The sequence below is a fragment of the Gymnoscopelus microlampas genome, assembly GCF_963454915.1.
Source record: "Gymnoscopelus microlampas genome assembly, chromosome: 10".
Taxonomy (NCBI): Eukaryota; Metazoa; Chordata; class Actinopteri; order Myctophiformes; family Myctophidae; genus Gymnoscopelus; species Gymnoscopelus microlampas.
Window position 1 is genome coordinate 24,518,728 of NC_139947.1, and position 24,547 is coordinate 24,543,274.

At 41.7% G+C, this 24,547-nt stretch overlaps 1 protein-coding gene across 1 annotated transcript; it reads right to left on the reverse strand.

The window, feature by feature from the left end:
* Positions 1 to 609: 609 nt before the first annotated feature.
* On the reverse strand, positions 610 to 18,013 carry ccdc22 (CCC complex scaffolding subunit CCDC22). Its single transcript, XM_084068528.1, has 16 exons — positions 17,585 to 18,013; positions 16,822 to 16,999; positions 11,274 to 11,406; positions 9,144 to 9,250; positions 7,864 to 7,948; positions 7,375 to 7,544; positions 6,485 to 6,691; positions 5,449 to 5,640; positions 4,468 to 4,587; positions 4,129 to 4,245; positions 3,736 to 3,837; positions 3,321 to 3,428; positions 2,609 to 2,704; positions 2,315 to 2,374; positions 2,139 to 2,213; positions 610 to 1,961 (listed from the first exon to the last, which is right to left on the reverse strand). Exons 1-16 carry the CDS (start codon positions 17,632 to 17,634, stop codon positions 1,848 to 1,850), a joined length of 1,914 nt encoding a protein of 637 aa, XP_083924654.1. The 5' UTR covers positions 17,635 to 18,013; the 3' UTR covers positions 610 to 1,847.
* Between the last annotated feature and the right edge of the window lie 6,534 nt (positions 18,014 to 24,547).

Sequence of the window (24,547 nt, forward strand, 5' to 3'; positions counted from 1 at the left end):
AGCATGTGTTTACAGGCCACTGTTTGACCAATAAGGATTGTAGGCTCGAGCGTGCGCTACGTGCGTGCACTTGTCTTGGGCTTGTGCCCATGCATGCCAGTCTATGATGCCACTGCTCCATCCACTGCTCTAGTCTCGTTACTCTCGTTCAAGCTTTTCAGCTTTTGGGGCCAACACATAACACGGGCTGTTTGTTTTACTTTGAGGCTTTTTTTCCTTTTGAGAATTCAAATCCGCTGTTCATACAGGAACATTTCATTTGCTTCAAGTTGTTTTTCAGCAGTGATGGAGAAGATACGCTCGAATAAAATGAATTGGCACGTATTTCTACAACGTAGGCTATTTTTGCTAGTTTGCAGTTAAGTTTGCCTGCCTGGCTTCAGTTGAAGAGAAAAACGAACGTTTTGAATCAGGCATCGTTTTATATGCTTCAATATATATATATATATAATTAAGAAAAACATGTAAAAGATTAATACAAATAGAATAAAAGGCAGTGAACCCCACAGATCTTGGTATGGGTTGAAACGTAAATGTTTCTGAGGAAAACAGCTTCTGTGAATACATTTTAATCAAGTAATAACAAAACAAACTCTTCTGCAATGGCAACCTTTATGGAATTAACAAATAGCTTTTACAAAGGTCAGTTGATGGACATAAAGCACATTATCTGCAGATTCAGTATCATTCTTCTCATAATTCATTTGTTCATCTATTCTAGACCACATAAGACAGTTGGAAGTCAAAGCAGGGCTCCAATGACAAAATAATACTGAGCCATGGACAGAGACTTTAAGCAGCATTTGATTTCAAGGCATGAGTATAAACTACACAAATAATGTCCATACAGATTCCATTTCAGCACAACACGTGGCACATTCCTCAGCCCCAGTATAATCAGTGGTTGTATGACACCACTGTATTGGTCAGTGAAACTTTTCACCAGCAACTGTAAAGCATGATTTATACTTCGTTGTAAGAATACGATGGAGCATAAATCAGGCTTAAGACTAATGCAGTGCACTGGAGAGTACAATGGAATTGCTATGATTCCCAACAAAGTTACACAATGTATCTGTGGTAATAGAGACAAAGTAGGTCCCATACAGAAAATAAATTAATTCATTATTAATTAAAGTGTGGTAATGTAAGAGTATTTTAGTGCCAATGTAATAATTAGGATCTCAAATGTTGTAACATCTTTGAGAGGTACCTCACAGACTCCTATGACTCATTATAAACAAACAACACTGTGATTGGGCAAAATAGAACTTAATTGGTCTACATTCAAAGGCATTTATTCAATTGATCCAATCACAAACGAGATGAAAAGGGAACCACAAGAAATTAGATTTAATTTCCTACTGACTTTTGAAAATCAGGAGGAATAATTGCGGTATTACAAGTCCAAAATGTGCACGTTGATCATCAAGTCTTGTGGATGAAAAGGATTTGATTACAATCAATATGAACTACTAAAAACCGTTGAATAGAAAAATGTCTAAGAGCATACATTTTTATCCAATGTTCTTTTTTTGTTTAACCTGTAACTGGACAAACGCATGAGCAGGTACCAGCCATTTGTAAATGCATCAAAATGTCATCTTCATCCAACATGGGGGTTGTTCATTAAAAATGTCAAGTCAATTTCGGTAGAAAAAAAATCAACTTTTCTTCTTAAATATGCGGCCAAGTTCTCCAATGGCAGTAGAGGGAGGTGGCGGTAGACAGCAAATGTTTAAATGTGCAGATGGAGGTCTGCTCCGTTGAATCCACACAGGGCAGGCAGTCTACGGCTCAGGGCTATTGCTCTGTTTGGCATCCATCACCTCACTCAGGTAAGGTGTTCAACCCTCTCTAATTTTGGCAGCCAGTGCAGAGTTCTCCTGTCGAATGGCCTTGTAGTCCTCCAGGATCTTCTCCAGGTTAGCAACAGTTTTATTACTATTCTCTGTCTCAATCTGTGGAAAGCATTCCATTTCATTAATTTAATTTCAGGTGCTGGTGAAGAAACGGTGTACAAATATACTAACGCCTGATTTATACTTTGTTGCATAAGTATGTTTAAGTAAGTAAGCAAGCAAGAGCTACTGATCTTTCTGCAACAACAATGCAGGATAGAGGAAAGGAAAGTGTACCTGCTCTTCTAGATCTCGGATCTCCCTCATGATCGTGCCTGTATCCTCAATTGTTTGGATCAGCTGAGTGCAATTCTATAAGGGGATGAATAATAGATAAGCAACACAGACTTTTAGATGCAACGTTTGCCATTATGTTAACCATATGATCGATGTAACAACATGCATGACCTTACTTCGTGCAAGGCTGCCAGATACTTGTATGATTTGCGGACGGATTCATCTTTCTTGGCATCCTATAAATCATGAAACGCAACATTAATATGTGGTTTACTGCAGACACAATGAAAGCAATGACCAACTGTAGCAGACTTAAAATAAAAAAATTGAGGTTAGACATACTTTCATCGAGCCATTGAAAGCTTTAATGGAAAATTCTTTGAAATATCAAAGAACACAAATCAAAAACCTTACTATTCAGAGAGACTCTAAAAGCACATCATAAGTCTTTATATTCCTTGGTCTACTACCTTGAAGACCAGCTCATCAGTCACAGCAAAGGTCCTGTCCAGTTTTCCTGTCAGGTTGTTGATCTCCTTCTGCAGTTGCTTGGTATCTGACAAGATCTATATGCAAGGAAAGCAAAAGCAGTCTCAGATACCAAACTTAATATATACTAGACCATACCCGGTCGACGCATCCGTGGGGGGATATGCGCACATGATCTGGCAACCCGGGAGGCGACATTGTTTGACACATAAACGCTAATAAGAAGCTGAGATTTGATGAAATTGAAAAACGGGCTTCACAGTTAAGTTCAGATGGTAATGGTCAATGGCTGTGCAAAATCAGAGCATTTGGTCCAGCCAGTGAGGAGAACCGGGTTGTGACACCACTACACCACTACACCGGTTACTAGAATTATAGTAGGATAATAATATATATTTTTAAAGCGAACATTTGTAACTCAAATCTTTGGTTCTGGGGGTCCCTGGAACAAAATATTTTACAGATTTCGCTTAAAAAAATATATATATTCAAAGATTTTTCAAAAATAGCAGATCTACAAGCTCATAGTGTGGCACTCGGTGCTGCGCTATGAGCTTGTATATCTGCTATTTTTGAATAGCCAAAGAAAGCTAAAATGACAGAGACGCGTTCCCGGATTTAATGGGTTAAGAGAACATTGACTACAAGTATTTCTGAACACCACGCTTTTCTGTAATTCACATGTCAAAATACCTTTGTAATTTCCTCCTTTTGTTTCTTGATGTTGCCAACAATCTCAAGAATCCTCAGTGTGTACGCTGAGCGCGAGACGTCTTTAGGAAGATTCTCGATCTCTGTGATCTGATTGTTAAGAAACACACCACAATATCGGGGATTAAGAACACTTTAAAATGTGCTGGCAAACATGTCAGATTCACCACCCTGGCCAGCAAGGTAAGTCTTACACTTAATTTCTACTCCATCGTAGTGTCGGACTGTCTCTTGCGAACCTGAGCCGATCTACAAGCTCACAACATGTCGCGATGAGATGTGTTGTGAGTTTGAAGATCTGCTCTTGTCGGCAATGACACTGCCATACGACGGTGTCACCACCTGACCAGTGTCTTAAGTCCCTTCTTTTGAAATTAGACTCAATTCAGTTAAGTACCAGTTGCTTGTACAATGCCTCCTTCTTCTTTGCTTCTTCAGCAGACTGACGAATTTTGTCGTGAAGATCCTTGATTTCAGACAGCTTTCTGGACGATTCCATCTGGCGGAAGAAGCAAGGTCATGGACACAATTATTTTGGGTACTCAAAGTCACAAGTGAACTCACAGACTCAGCGGTGCTGTCAATTCGTTTCACTTTAACATGAGTGCACAGTAAACCGAAACAAAATGCAAACTATTGTGCAATAAAGAACTGTATGAACAGTTTAACAAGACAATATTTATGTATCTCTATTCAAGAAATTAGGAACAAGGATTACTTGTAATGCGTCAACAAAATGTAATTTTAACAATGCAGTTTGACCACGTATAAACTGATTGAAACGACTTACATCCCGATTGCTGCACAGTTCCTTGAGTCTGCGATGCTCATCTATAAGTGGAGCACGGTGTTTCTCCCACTGCGATGCCAAGTTCACCACTCGCTTAGCACTTGCCTCTACAAGGCCCTGGTAGTGGACACACACACACACACACACACACACACACACACACACACACACACACACACACACACACACACACACACACACACACACACACACACACACACACACACACACACACACACACACACACACACACACACACACACACACCATTATTTTATAATAATAATTCAAGGATACCTCCCAAAGAAAGTTGATCCTTGCAGATTAGAGTGTTCCTACCTGAAGCTTTGCCAAGTTGTTCTCAGCGTCTGGCAGTAGGTCAATAGTCTGCTTCTTCACACGCACACTCTCCTCCTTCTCCTCGTTCCCCAGGTCTCTCTGCTTCAACTCCTCAGATACCTGCACACAGACGTCAAAGCTGAATGGAGAGTAGAATCACTACTGCCTCTATCCACTTAGCTCTTTTCACGAAGGTATTTTGCTTTCCAGTTATGGCAAGATATCAGAGTATTTTCCTCAGAAGTAATACTACAGTATATCTAAAATATTTAAATTTGAGTGGTTAACTAATATATTTAAAATAAAAATATATACTTGTTCATATTCACATGTTATAGGTAAAATATTTAAGGTTTGTTCACTTTACTGATAACGTTCTAGCCTCTATAAATACAAACGTTGCTGCACTAGCTGTTAAATAATTAATAAAGGAGATCAAACAAATATGCAGGCGTTTCATAGGTTAACTATGAGACATAGAAAGGTACTTGTCCATTTGAAGTGTCATACATTTATCAGTAGGAAAAACAAAACAAATTAAGGCCGGCATGTCCTTAAAGCTTGGGGCACATATAAAAAGGAAGCCACTTGGATTTCTGGGCCCCATGACATACTGTACAACACTGGACGCAAAGTATAGATTCAACAACAAAATATATTGACTACAACATGTTTATGGCTCACTGCCAGCCCAGAGCCATATATTCTGCTGACCCACTAGTTCTCAATGTCAGGTCCGGGGACCAAAAGTACCCTTATAGGTCTGAAACTCTGATAGTGTAAAAATGGAACCAAATAGGTCCATTTGGTTCCATTTGCACACTCTCAGAGTTAAATTAACACTGAGATTCTTTGTACCCTAGGGTTAGAGACCCTCAAGGGTCCATTTTGACCCCTGTTGGCCCCGGACCAGACGTTGAGAAACAGTGTACTAACTGATCACCCAAGTGACAGCTGTGTAGACAGTGGTGAGTGTGTCACCTGTGTGATGGTGACGGTCATCTGCTTCATGTCTCCAGCTAGCTGGCTGATGTGGAGCGATAGCTGCTGGAGCTGATCCTGCAGTGACGTCAGCTCCTCCTGCTGGCGCTCCTGGACGTCTTCCTCTGACTGGTGCCCGCTGGACAGAGAACTGGCTGCTGCAGCCATCTGTTGGACTGCCTTCTCAGGCTCCTGCAGAGGACACACAAACACACACAGCATTTTAAACGTCTTCCTTCATCGGTTGGCTACTTTAACAACTTTCACCCTGGCGTCCCTATTTTAGGTATATCAAAATAAATACGAAATCCACAATCAATAGCCGATCTACAACCTCACACAACGCATCAGGTTGTAAGTGCCAACTGGCTAAACAACTATGGTCCAGTGGTGGCACTGGCTCAGGAGCAGTGGTGTTTTGGTCCCTGCACGAGACACCACGGCGTGTGGCCAGTATTTTTTCACGAGCACACGCAGGACGACACGGTATGGTGCGCGCACACTAGAACGTGCCCCCCCTAAAGTACCGTACCGCCGAAAAAGAAATCACCATTACACCACTGCTCAGGAGGTTCCCGGTTCGATCCCAAACTCCTCCGGGGTTTGTGTCAAAGTATCCTTGAGCAAGACCCTTAACTCCTAGTCTCACATAGCCAGACGATCAGATACAGTACATCTGGGGAAGTCTAAATTCCTTTAGACTTCCTTCATCGATGTTGGAGAAAACAGAAAACCAGACTTAAGTCCCAACCTCTCCCGATGAGCAGGTTGTGCCTTGCCTCTGCGCTCAGTGTGTGAATGTGTGTGAATGTAAAACACACTGTAAAAAGCGCCATGCATAAAGGCACTACAGTATATAAATGTACCATTTACCATTCTATCTTGATGAGGAAAAATATCTAAACGGTAGATGTTTAACTGTTTATTAACTTGTTCTCACACAAAAATCACAACCAGTCAGCATGATAAAAAAAAACTACTGTTTCAGGTTTTGCATTCTGCAGATAAGTGTGTATATGAGAGTAGGACTATTCACCTGAGTGAAGTTAAACTTCTGAGTGTGTGTGAAGTGGGTTCCCTTGCCCAGAATGCCATCACTAGGGGCGGAGCCTCTAAAAGACTGTAGCAGCTCTGATAGGTCGGAGCTGGAGCGTGGGGCGCCGTCAGGCTGAGGCTGGGCCGCAGTGCGCAGCTGCTCCTGGATACGCTTGTGCAGACGGGCGCGTTTCCTGGATCGGTATTCCTGTCGGACAAAATGCAGCAGATTAGTGACACTATATAATCAATACATAGGTTCAAGGTTTGCTTTTGAGAAGAAAAAAAAAACGGCTACAATTTTCTCTATTTCTGAAATAAAAAAATCGAGAAGAGGCATCTCCCAAGTATGAGTGGGTATCTGGAGTGATCTGTTTTTGAGCGGTGTAGCCGCTCCTATAAGTGGGTTTGGGACCCATCCGTAGCGAAGGTTTTTCTTTCCGTCGTGAAAATGTGTCTTTCGCTGTACTGTGATTGGCTGATTGGTATTCAGACCCTTTGCTCAGTACTGCGATTGGCTAGCGAGACGCATGACGAAATTAATAACTCATAAATATCACCACTCACTTAAAAAAAAAAACTTTTTTTTAAGTGATCTTCCATCACTGTGATCACCACTGTTGTTTTTAAATAGCACCGCTCACTTCACACTAGGTGTTTTTTTTAGATTCTGTGCCATTTTCTTTTATAAGGACCCATGGGTCTGAAATAAAGATTATATAATTGCACTTGTTGGCTGTATACTTGAAATTAATCAAGTTGCCACAGCTCTGCAAACAAACATTGAATCTATTAGTTTACATTCCATGGCAAAAAGGGCACTTGCAAATGACCATTTACCATAAAATAACATAATATACTGTATGTATGTAATTAGGTATGCGAGTGTACCTCCGGCGTGAGGCGAGAGAGGAGGCCCTGACTGTTCCACTCGCTCTCCCACTCCTGAGAGGCACTCAGCTCAACTGCATGCTGCTCTAGCAGGGAGGCTGCCACAGAGGCATGATGAGAAGGCTGAGCGGTAACAGGAGGAAGTAGGTTCCTATGGTAATCCTTTACCTCTGCAATCAAGACACAGAAAAGCATGCACGGATGACATTTAATTTCCTTTGACTGATGTATTTTCCACAATTACGCTAAACAGTGTGTGCTTTCTTTTTTTAAAGTATTTTATCACCTGAATCATTACATGAGAACCCTGCTCGGGCTGGGGCAGTTTATTTATTACTGTTAGTGTTACTACTGTTAATCTAAATCAACTCATTCATTGTCCTTATTCAAAATGAAGGGGATCCTCCACGACATCACATAAACACCCCAGACAGATTTAAACTCAGTCACATAAGTTCTAAACAAACATCTGTGCAGTAGGAGGCAAACCTTTTAAGTGCGTCTTCCCTGGATCTTCAGTGCTGTATGGTAAACTTAGGGGTTGAGCATGGAAGCTGTAAGATGGCCCTGAGTTCTACAGGGGAAAAAATATGATCATTCTTCTCAGTAGTCATGCACCACGGTAATTTCCACTCCAGAGGCGGAAAAGCCACCATCTATAACTACTTCTGTGGAGAACTGACACATCTAGTTTGAGGGCGGTAAGTTAATAATCACCAGCAGCACAATTAATAGTTTTTGCCACACAGCAGTGAAATTGATACAGCTGCCGCTAACAGGCTAATACTTGGGCCTAATGACATAAAAAAAACACGTCATTCATTGCATTTTGCCATTTTATTATTGACCTGTGCACCCTATGCAGTCTACATGGTTCTCCAAATGAAGGGGAAGATGGACGTAATATTTGTTTACCAGTTAACACATTCACTGCCATTGACGGACATCTCCGACCGTCATTTAAAATCCACCCGTTCACCGCCATTGACGGATATGTGCGTCATTAAAAAAAAAATTAAAAGAGTAAATAACGTGATCCGAAGATGTATTGCTCCATTCACTTCCTGGTTAACTTATTACTTTTTTTTTTCACGGAAGCACAGTGATTTCCTCCGTGATTAGCAACCATTAGAGGATCGATCATACTGGAGATAAATACTCTGTGGTTCTTGAAAGATTTGTCAGAATGCTTACAAATGCTGGCAGAAGCTACCTGCCAGCATTAGAAAGCCCCTGGGACTGAATGTGTTAATTATGGTTGTCATTAGTCACACAATTGCACATTGCATTGTCAGCAGAATACAAAAATAAATATATCCAAGGCACTGCCTTTTGAACCAAAGAGCACCTTCCAACAAATGTTTTTTTTATCATCACTAGTAAAAACACTGTAGCCCTCCTCTTTTTCTGTTTTCATTCTTAGCTGAATATTGTAGACACACCCACATCAGGAATGCCACATTCACATTTTCCAATACTCTGGAGTCTTTAGTGCACCACCCTCAAACTAGAAGCTAGTATATTGTTTAATTTGTCTTGATACAATGAAAAGGACGTTTATGCTACCATCTAGTGTAAAGAGGGTGAAATTACATGACACCCTTGGTCTCTCCAGACTATCATAAATGAGCCTATGTGAGAGGTGTCCATACTCCATACACACTGGGCATGTGTGGAGACACGGATATAAACCAGGCTTAGAGGCAGATGACGTAAACACTGGACGTCACATTTATCAGGTTATTTTTTTCTACTGAGGGATGTAATACCTGTGTTTTACAGAGGAGGGGCAGTCTGCAGTTGGGTGGAAGCCAGGGCAGTGCTAGCTGGGCTTTGATCTGAGCTGCGATGGCTCGCTGGAGGACCACTGATTTACCTGGAGGAGGACAGCAGTAGAAAAGATATGATGAAGTGGACATTAGATGCTTTTCTAAAAACATGTAACAGGTTTGGGTTGGTCATAAGAAGTAATGCAGCAGTCACACATGAGGACACATTTGTCTTCTCTGGTCAATGGTCATTTTTCAGCATTATGGTGTCCCCTTTGGCTGAAAATGGAGTCTCCTTTGACTTATTTTTATCGAGCTACCGTTCACCAGTTTGTTTGTATTAAAATTGAGGATGAAACAAGGATATCGTACCTAAATGTAGTGCTCAATCCATCCGTGATTGATTTGCCCTGTGTCTTAATAGAAATAGGGACCTAGGAATTCTACGACTCAACCTGCCTGCAGACCTGCCACCAACCGTGATAATTCTTTTTGAGTAGCACACTGACACACTTTTGCAGCAGTTCACTTTGAACATGGGGAGGCAGTGGCTCAGGTGGTATAGCAGCTGCCTGGGCACTGGAAGGTTCCCAGTTCAATCCCAAGCTCCACCTGGCTAAGTGTGTAAGTGTCATTTAAAATGCATGCTCCCTGCATGACCCTTTTGGCTTTCCATACTGCCTTGCCATGGTCCAAGCGCAGGTTTTCTCTGCACCAGCACGCGCAGCCTCAAGTTTCCTGTTTACAACAGAAGGCAGTGATAACACGGATAACAGACGAGACGGGTCAAAACAAAAATAAAAATGTCTAGAGGAGCAGAAAGCAAAGAACTTGTCCCTCGAAAGGGATCAACATCCGTTGTTTTGGAAATATTTCAGATATTGTACAAGTGACGTTAACCAAGATCAAATGATTTACCGAATTGTGAGTACCGAATACATCACAAGCCGCAGTATGATGAATATATGAGGGTTACAAATGTTGCTAATAATGTCAATCGTCCAACATCCATAACAGTGAGCCTGTACAGTGTGTCGCCTTAATCTGGCTCACAAAGACACGCTGAAATCACTGTGCAATCGCATTCAATTTGGCCAAGGATATGTGTCCAATAAACACAGTGTCAAGAGTTTTATTCATAGTTTATGACCGTGGTTCTCGAACCTTTCCATGTCAAGGACCCCCAAGTTGATATGTATTTGGCCACCAACCCCCATCTGAAAACAGTGTGTTAGAAACTCTAGAAGAGAATATTTGTGTCAACAAAAAAAAATTAAGCATTCAAATTAGCATATCTACAATCTCACAACAAAGCGATGTGTTGTGAGTTTCTGGATCAGCTATTTTTAAGTGATTGTGAAGCTACTGTATAGTAACTAAATTAGCTGGGGACACCCCGGAATCCCTTCAAGGACCCCTGGGGGTCCCGAGGCTGCACTTTGAGAACCACTGGCTTAGGAGATAGAAGAGGAAAAGATAACATTTGAATAATTGTATTTTGTTATGCAAAGATTTGTAAATTAGCAGGAAAGCAATTATGCATTTGGTAAAGTGATGAATAATCGAGATCTCAATATTGATCAAAATAATCTGTATTATTATGGCCTATCGTGCAGCCCTAGCTAGTTGGCATTTGTGTTTGACGTTATGTTGTCAGGCCGTATTATTAGAATATGCCTCCTGGCAGAGATCTACGCTCTGCTCAGCGTGTAGACTTTACTACCGCACAAGCAAACTCAAACGGCACCACCAGGTTTTTGCATACTTGATTGACCTGAATTTACTGTCTGATGCCCTTGGCTGCGCCATGGGAAAAACTGTTGAATGAACAGATGAATGACGAATGAATGGATAAGATAACAGTGCTTCTCAACCTTTTACCTTTAATGACCCCCAGTTTGATATGCATTAGGCCACAGCCCCCCCATTGATCTTTGGGACCCCAATCTACACTGTAAAATCCTCAGGGTTCATTTAACTCTAAGAGTGTATGGAACCAAATGGACCCAATGGCTTCATTTGGTTCCATACACTCTTAAGAGTTACAGATAAGTAAGGGTTCATTTGGACCTCTGGTGGTTCCCGGAGCCGACGTTGAGAACCAGTGAGTTAACAGACAGGCTGGAGTACCTGCTGGTTGGTCCGAGGACTCGGCACTCGCTCTGGGCAGCTTCTCCACCAGGAACATCAAAAGGGAGCGGATCTCTGGCTCGTTGCTGTACAGAAAGGTCTGGTAGCCTATCTCTCCTTTGTAGCCAAGGTCCTATGAAACATCAAACGATATAGCATTAAAATTCAAGGAGCATCAGACTGCTAAGAGCTGTTCCAAATGCCTTTACTAAAGAAATTCGAACCCATACATGACCTGGTTCTGGTTGGGGGCGAGTTTTCTTAAGCTTTGATATTATAATGACCAGTGGATGATGTCAATATGACCTTGTTTCACTATTTGGCTGCTTTCTGTTGAATAAAGGCGTGTATAGCAATAGCACATGTGCTTGCCGCTTCTGGGACATATCTGGTGGTATCTGGCATCGCAAGAAATGTCTAGAGTGACCGCAATCAGCTACAGCTGTTGCACTTGCTGGAAACCTCTTTTTTTATTGAATACTTTATTAATCAAAAATGTAAACAGCACGGAGGTACAGTAAAACAATTAGGCTAAAATGATAACACAAAAAAGTCCTGGGGACTTGTTTCCATTGTGGTCCTAAATGGATCTCATACGGGTGGAGAAAGCTGTCAATCAGAGTGGGCCTGAATGGGCTCTGGGTGGGCCTGGGCTCATCCAGGGCAGGCCCACCCGTAGATCCGCTCCTGGTCTGGACTGCAAAGCCCCGTCAATTAAGAGAGGAGAGGCTAACCCATCGTAAGACATCAGTTGACCTTTAACCCAGTAACACCAAAGTGGAATGTGTGTCAAATCCTCAAATCAATTTAGATCTCAAATTGTCAAGACTCATGCAAGACTCATGCAAAAAACTTTTTAGGTTAAACTAGTTCAAAAGGCTTGTCATTGCAAATGAAGCTTCATGTGACCAACATATGACAACAGACAGCAGTATATATCACTCTCTGGTTTGTCAGCTGTCACTACAAACCATTCTACTCAAAAAAAGAAAACTCCTGAGCCATTGCTTAGGAGTTAGAGCGGTTCTCTTGGAGTCAGAAGTCAGAGTACTCCAATTACTGTATGTCAAAGCTTTAGTTTATTTTGTCTTAAATGAATGAAGATCCTTCTCGTCATTCCACATTCAGTTGCAGTTCCTTGTTAATAAAAAGACTACACGCTTCTTGACATTCCTTGATTAAGGATGCACTGGGTGGGTAGTACTTATTAACTTTGCCTTCTGTCATGTGATTTCTTGGTTTACCAGAACCTCAAAGGATAGCCTAATATGATTTGCAACATAGGACAAAGAAGACAGAAGAAGATAGAAGCTGCTGTTGCTCAGAGTCATCATATATGTACCGGTATGTATGCAATATAAGTGGCACCTGCTGAATGCTCTGGTCTGAATCTTAAAATACTCTTTTAGTTATTTCGAATTTAGGATTTGTAACAATATATTCTGTACAAAATGAAGTGAAATCCTGTGTTAATGTATCCATTTGTCGCTCGAAGAGTGTGCAAATGTAACCACATTTATTTACGGTATTTTGCAGCAAGTGGGCTTCACCCTGAGAACATGTCATCACCCTACACCAGGCTGATTGCCCAAAGGAGTTGCTGAAGCAGCGGGGAAGAGGCATCTGATTCTATGTAAACCACAATACTTTTTTTATCATTCCCAAGCATCGTCAGACAATGTTCCACCAAGCGATGGATATACTGGGTGGTTGTTGTCTTGCTACGACTAGACTGTATTAAAGGAGTATAATAAAGATAAGCTAGGAAACAACCTTAACTGTAAGGACAACAGAGAGCTATGATGTGGCATTCAATTAATAACCAATTATAAAACAAATCAGATACTAGATACTGATCCCAATATGGCTTGAGTTGAACACAATTTACTCCAAGTTTGATGCTAAATCACAGTAAATCAGACCCACAGCCTTGATCAGTTAGTGAATCAGAGCCTGCTACTGCATCGTTCTTAATAAGGGGGCACAAAGTTAGGACATTCACAGGAGCTGTGCACTGGGGACCACCTGCCCTTGGTCATCAACAACAGTGAAATTCAACAAATGAAGCATAGCGTCAGTTCATGCAGGACACGGAAGTCTTGCACGCCTCAGCTGTAATCAGCTGTCAGTCAGCTGATGTGAACATCAGCTTTCTATTCCCCATTCACAGTGCTGCTGGTCATTACATCACACATTCATACTCCAATCACAGCTCACGCATTAGCAAAGAGGTTCCTTTACACATAACGGCTTCGTATTCACTAGGTCTCTCCTGGTCTTGCTGACTGATTCATTTCTGCTAGCTACCTCCTCCACCCCAGCCTCCACCTTTTTAGAGTCTGGCATAGGCTCAAATACTTGTGACTATCATTTATATCTGCCAATTCAAACTAATGTGTCAATGTATTGCTTATTGTTTGATATTGTATCCCTATGGGGGTTTTGCTTAGCATTCCCTGATTTTGCTTAGCATGCTGCTTCGATAGAATTCAGGGAATATCTCCAAGAGCGGAGCCTTTAACGCCAAGCTTAACTGTATTCCATTTGTGGCAATAAATGGTTAAATCTACTTTGACGTGAGTGTTCCTGACTGAATTGGACAGCTACAAATCCTGGGAGTGACAATCTCCTCTATCTTGAAATGTGGGGACACACAAAAGTTGACACAACCACTACTTTTCACATGACTAGGGGTGGTATGGGGTAGTGTTGTGGAGCAAACAGTGGGGTAATCCTCAGCACAAACATTGTGGTTTGGAAATGTGTCAGTTGAGGACAGGAAACCAGGAGGACAAAGTGGTGGATCCAGAATTATTGGATGATGTGATATCCCACCCCTAGCAAGGAACTTTAAAGCTAGATTACAGACAAAGGGCCTTCAAAGGACCCCTCTCACCCGACAACCTTTTTAATTTCCATCCCACAAAAGCCTAAGAAGTATTAAGGCTGTGTGTCCAAAGCGTTTTCCCAGTTGAAAACCCAAGGCGGTGAAGGAGCTCTCAGCTCTCCTAAAACGCTTCCAAATGCCCAGAGTGAAAATATTTCAACTCTGGGCACCCAGATAAAAACACCAGATGTCAATGTGCAGCACAGGATAGACACTCAGCACCTCATCACACTGCTGGTGTTTCCAGCATAGCTTAAAACACATCTCCCATTGAAAACAATTCAAAACGGACAGTGCGTCCACGGTGGACACTGGACACAGTCCCTAAGAACAAAAATTCCAAGTTCTGGAATAGTACTGTACATACATACAGTAGGCCAGACACTTTTTAAGACATGTAAGCACTTTATCTACGACATTGCTGCCACTTCAACCCCAGAGCTCGTGTTTTATATGGCTTTGGTGTTCCTGTGTGTTGGTTTTTATTTATATTATTCATTTATGAATTATCGTATGTGTTGGCTATTCCTCCAATTTTATATTTTGTTTAATATGTTATGTTGTATGAGTGAATGGTTTTACTACTACTGTCTTTGTGAGCTCACTAAGGCAAATCCCAATAAACACATTGTACCTTGAACCTTCATAGCAGCCTTCTACAAAGCAACTCAAGTCAAGTGACTAGTTTTGAGAGTTCGAAAAAAGGACAAAGATTGGCACAATGATGAATGAATTGGGAGAAAACGTAATTATGCTGAGAATGGGGTAATTTTATGGCAATTACTTTAGACTCCAAAGGCGAGTGGGGGGCAACAGCCTAGTTAATTAAAGGGATATTTCACTTTCAAACTCATTTTGGGTCATATTGTCTACTCAGGCTTTTGGGAGCACCCCAGACAGTTTTTAAGTTGCTTGATTCAGTATTTAGATATTTGATATTCATTTTATCAGACACGCCGCCTTCCTGTACAAACCCATTGTAACTTCAAACTTCATTTTAACCATGATAGATTCATCGAAAACACCCTGTAGTTGGTTCTGGTGACTGATAGTGTCTTTCTAATACGTGAGGAGACCGTTTTTTTTTTCTCAATACTTTTTTCCATTTCATATATTTTTGGATCAAAAAGATTAAGTTAAATAAATGAAAAAAGTAATCAAAAAACACAGCACCCTCATGTATAGGAGGGCAGTATGGGTCACCAGAACCAAGGACGGGTGTTTTCGATAAATCTAATATGTTTAAAATGGAGTTTGAAGTTATAATGGGTTTGTATAGGAAGGGGGCGTGTCTGATCAAATAAATATCAAATATCTAAATACTGAATCAAGCAGTTAAAAAATAACTAAATAAATAAAAAACAACTTTTTGAAAAAAGAAAAAAAAAACTGAGATAACACGATCCGAAGATGTACTGCTCCATTCACTTCCTGGTTAACTTATTACTTAAAAATCCTGTATCTCGGCTCCTGAGTACTTTTTTTTTTTACTATATATTTTTGTCCGAGACATGTTATTTTCAAAGACATATAAAAGTGAACGGGAGGTCGCAATGACATTTTTTTTCTTTTCTAGGAAGCACAGTGAAACACTCTGTGATTAGCAACCATCAGGGGATCGGACATACTGGAGATAAATATTCTGTGACTACTTCAAAAGGTAATAAAATAAAAAATCGCCGGCAGTGGGTGCACGCAGCCAGAAATAAGTCTGGCAGTGAAAGAGTAAAAAACTGTCTGGGGGGCTCACAAAAGCCAGTAGACGATAAAATTACGCGAAATATTTTTGAAAGTGAAATATCCCTTTAATGGGAAACACTGAATCCCCATCAATGATGTCATTGGTAGGCAGGATTTTGACTATCCATAGCCCACCAATGAGACGCAGTGAGTAGACGGAAATGGAATTTGTGGCAATTTATATTGAGCATTGGGAGGACCAAGATATGGTTGAAAATGAGGAAAGTGTTCCTTTAAGTGAATCGCTTAGTTAAACCAACATTGATGATTTATAAAGGTACTGTAACTACTAAGCTTATGTCTATTCTGAGATAAACCTATTTAAAAACAGCCACTGTCCTTTTGCGCTGCCTTGCCGGCAATTGGAAACAGCATTTAGAAAGATATCAATAATTAACCTATATAAACAGCGTCACAAGAACGATGTCAGTTTAAGAGATTTGCTGATTTTATTTTACTACAAGGAACTAAAAGCGAAAGTCATGAAGAGAGTGTGAAGCTTGAATAGAATGTCGCTGTTGGGACATTTGCTACATGTGCATATACGGAGAAGGTGCCTGTTATTAACCCATTTAAGGCGGGAACCCCTATTTGTAACTATACGTTTCAAGACAGGAAGCCCTTTTGGAGTTGTTGTTGCTGCTATGTACAGTATATGGCAACATAAAAAAAATATGTTATTTAATTTAAAAAAAACTTAGGTCAGGATTTAGAAGGCGATTTTAGTATCGCACCATGTCTAAATGGTTTAATACGGCAATCAGACAGCAATTAGACATCACGTGACTGAAAAACTGTGTGTGTGTGTGTGGGGGGGGGGGGGGGGGGGGTTACTGTATATATACATACATACAGACAGACAGACAGACAGACACACTTATATACACACACCTTTTTTATAAGACATTTCATCTCTCTTACCTGACAGGCCTGTGCCAGGCTCATGCCGACTCGGAAGCGGGCAGACATGCCGGGGGGCAAGGACGGGGATATCCCACTGCCCAGGGCTGGGTCGATGACTCGCACACATCTCACCACTGCCTCCACAATCAGCTCACTGGTGAAGTGCTTGACACTTTGAATGTCATCATTCACCTCCCTGCAGCAGATGTAAACATGAGCTGGGTGATGCAAAGTTTCTGAACCATTTTCAAAAACAGCATCAAAATGTGTTGTAGATCTGAAATCTTTGCTATTCTTGAATTGTACAAAATAAAACATAAATATAATAATCTCCATTCTCCAATGACATGCCCGAAATAGGTACGCCAGATTTAAAGTCTTGTGACAATCAAGTGTCTCACTCTAAAAGGACTCAAGGGTCATCTGATGTGCTGGCTGTCAATTCACATTACTATCCCAGAAAAGATCAGTCTCCCCGAAAGAGTCTTTAAACCTGTCAACCTACCCTGCCTAGAAAAGATCATTACATGAAAAACTGGGGGTCCGGGTGAAGAAATCTATGAAAAAGTTTAATCTGAGGGGTCCTTGCTTGGCCTGAAAAACGTCGAAGACCCCTAACCCTGCTATAAATGACAGTCATTCATGTCAAGGGAATCTGATGTGCTGGCTGTCAGGCTGTCAATTCACCTTGCTATCCCAGAAAAGAGTCTTTAAACTTGACAACCTACCCTGCATGCCTAGAAAAGCTCACGACATGACAAACTGTTTAGGATATACTTACGTGCCGGTCTGTCTGAGGGAGTGAATCAAAATCTTATCAACTTCCTCCATTACTGATGTTTGCCAGGACTGGCAGCTCTCACAAAACAGCCCCCGTCGTCACGACGCAAAAAACAGGCTTATGACGGTGTATCTAATGCCGACAGGGTTGCTAATAATTACTTAATATTTACATCAGGGTTGTTCATTGGATTCAACTATGCTAACGCAGCTAACTACTAGCTTGCCTGCTAGCTAGGAAACCACAGTCAGCTTGCTGCTAACTCGGGTCCATTTCATGTCTTAATAAGTGCTTTTAGACGTCTCTCAGCTACCAATAGTAACCTTTCGTCGCACTGAACGCGTCTTTTCTAAAAGCCTTATTAAACTGACGTTGACCAACGTTAGCTGAAACATTCATACGTTTCTGACATTTCTGCATTTTGTTGGGAGCAGACAGGAAGCCATATGCAGGGTTACCAGGTTTTGTGAGAGAAATAAGCAAGCAGGTCTATGAAAACCCAAAAGAGCTAAGCGAGCCCTTTAAACACATTGGCTATTTTGAAAAATCTACAAGCTCACAATGCGTCGCGATATGATGCGTTGTGAGCTTGTAGATCTGCTGTTTTCAAAAAACACCTGAAAAAATGTGGAATATTTATGTTGTAGGGGGGCATAACATTTTCAGATGGGGTCTGCAGACAAATACATATTCATTTGGGGGGGTCCTTGACATGAAAAATATTGAGAACCACTGGTTTAAACAACATAATAGGAAACAAGCCCAAATAAAGCAACTACACTTTAGAAACAAGCCCAAAAAACTGCAACCCACAACTACCAATATTTACAAGCAACTTTACAGAAAAACAAACCCAAAGTCGCTTATAATAAGCGGACATGGCAACACTGAAGTCATATGGGAGGAGTGCCGCTGTGTTTCATAGGAGGTGGAGTTTTTTGCCGCTAAAACGTCGGAGAAAAACAAAGGATCGAGAACGCCAATTCCCAGCATGCATTGCTTGAGGCAGTCGCATGATCGACAAGAGGTTTTGGCACGTGCATTTCAGAATTTGTGTGGTTGTTATATCAGACCTGACCTACAGTGACAGTCTATGTCAGTGGCTCTCAATCCTTTTAATTACAAGGACCCCCATAACTCTGAGAGTGTACAAATACCAAATGGACCCGTAAGGGCATTTGTACACTCTCAGAGTTACAGACCCTGGCCTGTAAGGGTCCATTTAGAAACCTCCCAAGGAACCCTGGGTCTGTGGGCCCCACTTGGAGAACCACTGGTCAATGTAACAGACGCAGTAGGGGAGAACAGAACTCCCTCACAACAGAAAACACATTTGGACAGTAGGACTAGGACTTATACTGTATAATGCATAGGCCGCCAACATGTTTGTTTATGTGCGGAATTTGGCTAATTGCCTAATGGGTGATCGCTGGTCAGTGGCGGAAACACTGCACAGGGATCTGGAATGAGAATGGTCACACCAGGGGCCATGTTAGGGGCCCCCGGGGCCATAGACACAATGTTGCACCAATCTGCACCAAACATGGCACAAACATTTCTCAGGGGTCTACCATGACAACAGTCACACCAGGGGCCACGTTAAGGGCCCCTGGGTACCACAGGTGCACCATTGCTCCAATCCGCACCAAATTTGATACAAATACTATTCAGGGGTCTGCCTTGACTATAGTCACACCGGGGGTCAGGTTAGGTGTAGCTAATTCGATTAGCCACAATACAATTTGGGGAATTAAAATGTGTGCCAAGGTTTTTGTGTATGCTGCCAGTAGGCCAAAGTAGTCTAACTCTGCATTTGTATTTGTATTTTTTTTTTATCTCCCACATTCGCAGTCGGATCAGGCTGAAAGCTGAAACCTTGCTCAAATATGGAGTCATACGATAGATACATCATCGGTGACTGAGGTCATGGACTGACCACACCTCCTGCACACCACAAATCTGCCACCATTGGTCTTTCTGGTAGGCTGTGTTTCAGACCGTGTTTGTTTTGATGTTCGTGACAGGAACAACGTTGTCAGTGACGATGACCTTCCCCTCACCGGCTCTTTTCCACATGAAGTTACAGTAGCTCTACTCCAAATCTCTCCCTTGTGACTGAACATCCAACCGCCTGAGAAAACTAATTTTGGCTGCTTGTATGCAAGATTCTGTTCGGTCATTATGACCCCGCCTTCTGGCTCAACTCTCCATTTCACCACCATTGCCACCCTGTTGGTTAACAAACTTCCCCCACATTCAGGTCTATGGTTCGGATCAAATCCAAGCTCACTATGAAAATCTAGGGGTTCAAAAAGACACATTCTCATTCATCCTGTAAAAACTGAAGATGTGCTAAAAAAAAACTCATCACCCTTCAGCCAACCAAGGCCACTGGCCATGACAACATCCCCACCAGATTCCTCAGATACGCAACCGTCTCTATTGCTCCCATCGTAGCCATCATTACAAATGTATCCATGAGTCAGTGTCACGTCCCATAAGAATTCAAGATGGCGAGAGTTATCCCTCTGTATAAAAAAGAAAACAAATTAGAACCTGGCAACTACCATTACCATCCTTTGTTCCATCTCAAAGGTTTTATTTTAGACGAGAGATTCATTCACAAACAGATCGACAGCTACCTCATCGAGCGTAAACTGTTTGAATTCCAATTCGATCAGGTTTCAGAACATCCCACTCCACTGACACATGCCTACTGTTTTTGACCGACTACATCAAACACGAGGTAGACCCGGGCAAATTCTGCGGCATGGTCATGCTTGACCTCCAAAAGGCGCCGCGTTTGACACTGTAAAAAACATCATTCAATTCTACTGAATAAGCTGAAGTTGATTGGTTTTGATAGCACATCTGTAAACTGGATGAAATCCTACCTTGACTGAAGAGAACAAGTGGTTGACATCAATTGAACCATGTCCTCGTCCCTCCCAGTGAACTGCGGGGTTCCCCAAGGAAGCATACTAGGGACGTTACTGTTCCTTCTATACATTAACGACATGAATGCAGCCTGTACCTGCAAATTGTTCTTGTTCGCTGAAGACAGTTCAGCACTCCTGGTCTCGGGCAAGAACAAAATGCAGGTTGAGGAAGCTCTCAGTTCCGAACTCATCAAAATACATACTTTACTTACATACACCTTGGTAAAACAGAATCCATTCTTTTTGGGTCCAAACATTCCCTCAGTAATGTAAATGCAAATGATTTCAAGGTCAGAGTTGATGCTATAATAATCTCAAGCAAAGAAGAGGTTACCTTTTTGGGCTGTATTCTTGACAACAAACTGACAAGTGAAGGTATGGCATCAAAAAAAGGTGATCAAAAAAGTAAATCAAAGAACAAGGCCGGAGCCCTCATTCACTGCCACTTTGACTACGGCCTGGGGCCCATGACCCACCTATTTCCAACACATTTTGCTAGTCTAGGATTAGACAGGGTTAAGCAATTAAAAATGGGCTTTCAATACCCCCAATACCCTCATATCTGACTAACTGCCTCAAAAAAAGTGAGCGACACCCACAGCCACATACTGACAACAACAACCTGGTACCACCCACCTATAGTACAAACATGGGTAAATTATCTTTCTTACAGCACTGCCACCGAAGTGTGGAATTCCCTGACACCATCCCTTAAAAAATGTGGATCACTTGTTCCTTCAAAACAGGCCTGAAAATCCATCTTCCAGGAGGCCAAAGGGGGAGGTAAACTCACCTCTCCCATAGAAAGATGATGGTATACACTGCCCCCCCCCCCCCTTTTTCTACTCTGTACATAAATAGTGTTTTATATTTGTTGATGATATTGTATTTTGGTGTTATTTTTTGTCGATGAATTGAATACATAGGTCCTAGGACCACAATGGAAACACGTCCCCAGGACTTTTTGTGTTATCCTTTTAGCCCAAATGTGTGGCTGTACCTTGTGCTGTTTGCATTTATGTCTAATAAAGTATTCAATCAATCAATCTCTTTTTGTCACAACAGTGCAGAAGAGCGAACGCAGTATTTCTCCTGCCGGCTGCTCCAATTCTCCAGCTGATCTCCTGCTCTGTCCTCCCCTCACTCATGAACAAGACCCAGAGATACTTGAATTCCTTCACTTGGGGTAAGGTGTCATTCTCCTGCCATGGCCTCAGATTTGGAGATGCTGATCCTGTTCCCAGCTGTTTCACACTCGGCTACGAACTGATCCACTTCGCTTGCACTCCTCCTTTAAATGACAAAAATAGGATATGGGAGCTCTGAAACGATGAGGAAAAATCATGAAGGGACTTCAGGAAGTCCCCTGGGAACCTCTGAGGTTCTGACTCAAAGTCACACCCAAAGTACTGGTCCATTGAAAAGGCTATTTTGGGAGTCCACAAATTAACATCCAAATAAGATAAAATAAATCACTTTTAGTTGGTTAAAACTAAAGTATTGTATCATGAAATCCCCTTTGGAACCTGAATTTAGCTTTTGAGGAAAAATGAAAAAAGAAAAACTCACACATTTTGCCATGTCTGGGGCCTAGCATCCAGCGTGGCTAAACTTAAAACAGAGTAGGCTGCTATATTAAGCTGAGGATGCTAGAGCCCCCATTAGCTGACCTGCATAATGATATTATAATCCTCACTGCAGATGAACAGCATTTTATCCAAGGTGACAAAATGCATTATTGATAATAATAATGCATTCATAATCTTGTCTACAGATCCACTGAATCCTGGCAGTATGCCGACAATTTCATATGATATCTAAATGAAGAAAACAAACACTTTGTAGGCTGTATGTGATATATGCCTCCGTCTAGTATGGTCCCTGAGTTAATCTGAGGAAACACTATCAAGGTTGGTCTTGGGCTAAAGGCAAAGAAAACCAAGGTTATCACCTACGACTTTATCTTCTATAAAGTTGGAGGATTTGATTACAACATCAATGTCAATGACGTCAAATACTCATGGGTCAACTCATCAGAGCAACACCTTAACCCATTAAGACCTGAGGCCGATTCTATAAATGTCTTCTAAATCCTAACAGTTTTCTGAAAAACTTATGTTGCTGTAATCAGTGGTTCTCAAACCATTTCATGTCAAGGACCCCCAAAATGATATGTATTTTGCCACAGACCCCCATCTTAAAATATCTTGTTCCATTTACCCCCAGAAGCAAAGATTTGAGAAAAGCAAATCTACTAGCTCATAGCGTGGCACAAAGTGATGTGCTATGAGCTTGTATATCTGCTATTTTTGAATAGCCAACCAACGTGCTATATATATACTATATATATAGCTAAAATCTAAAATGACACAGATTGTTTATTTCTGTTTATTGAATGGATCCGTGGTCTTCCTGGGGCCCATATAAGATGCATACAAATATGAAAACATGAAAAATACATAATTACAATACATTAGACAAAAATTAAATACAACATAAGATTAAAATTCCGGTCATGTGGTCTACTGCAACAAGTGTGTCTTTAAAGCTATCTTGAATGATAATTTATTTTGTGTGAGATGAATGTGAGATGGTAACAAGTTCCAGAATGATTTAGATCTATAAATAGCTGTGAATGCAGGACCCTGAAGTCTGCCCTGCATCAGTCCCTGCATGTGGATGGGGGCTACACCAGAATATGTGCTATGTGCAGTACTAAACATCAGCCAGAACCAGCATTTTAACAACCAAGGGTGGTTATGGGTGGTTACCAAGGGTGAGTGAGAAGATAACATCCAGGAGAATGGTGCTGGCAGAGTCACTGCCACAGACGCTGGGAGCTCACAGCCAGCAAACTGGTGCTGTGGCAGCCAACACATGGTATCGATCACGAAGACTTCCCACACAAATGTATGTGGACGTACAGTACTAAAAAAAGACGCGTGGGCGGATGACAACCTAGATAATGACCATGGCACTACCCACCAGGACAGGTACTGCATAACTTAAAGTCTGAATGACGTGTTATCTTTTTATTCTGAATGTATGCAGTTCATGAACATTTGTGGCAAATTGTGGTGAACTCAATGCAAGGTTTCTCAAATATTAGGCGCTTTGTGCAGACAGGCTTTGGCCAAGGTACACAAGGTTAATTACATCATATAATTTTTCATCCATTGCCTTTCATGGTCATGGAACCAAATGCTAAAATCTACAAATCTCTCTCATGTCCTCATATTCTATGTATGTGTGTGTACAGTATACTCACTGTACAAATTGTATACACCACCAGACCAGACGTCTGTGTGTGTGTGTGTGTGTGTGTGTGTGTGTGTGTGTGTGTGTGTGTGTGTGTGCGTGTGCGTGTGCGTGTGCGTGTGCGTGTGCGTGTGCGTGTGCGTGTGCGTGTGTGTGTGTGTGTGCGTGTGTGTGTGTCCGTCCGTGCATGCGTGTCCGTGCGTGCGTGCGTGCATATATGTGCACGTGCAAGTGCTATATACTTTGCTCCTTTTTTACCTAGTCCCACGACAGTTACACACAGAGCTCATAGCAGATAATACTTATGGTTCCTGTATGTTCACCATAGTAAAATATGTGCCATCTGTTGCTTCAACTGCTAAATCAGCTGCAGTGGTTTGACTGCTGGGATCAGGTTCATGTATTTACCACACGTGCTGCTATACGTGCTTCACGTGGGGGCCTGTTGCAAGTCATACCACCACACCAGACTGTTATGTAACCTAAGGTTGATCACCTCACCATAATTCATTTCCATTGCTACTGCTACTGTGACTGTATGTGTGTGTATGTATGTGTGTGTATGTGTGTGTGTGTGTGTGTGTGTGTGTGTGTGTGTGTGTGTGTGTGTGTGTGTGTGTGTGTGTGTGTGTGTGTGTGTGTGTGTGTGTGTGTGTGTGTGTGTGTGTGTGTGCGTGTGTGCGCGTGTGTGCATGTGTGTGTGCGTGCGTGTGCGCTTGTGCACGCGCGTGTGTGTGTGTGTGTGTGTGTGTGTGTGTGTGTGTGT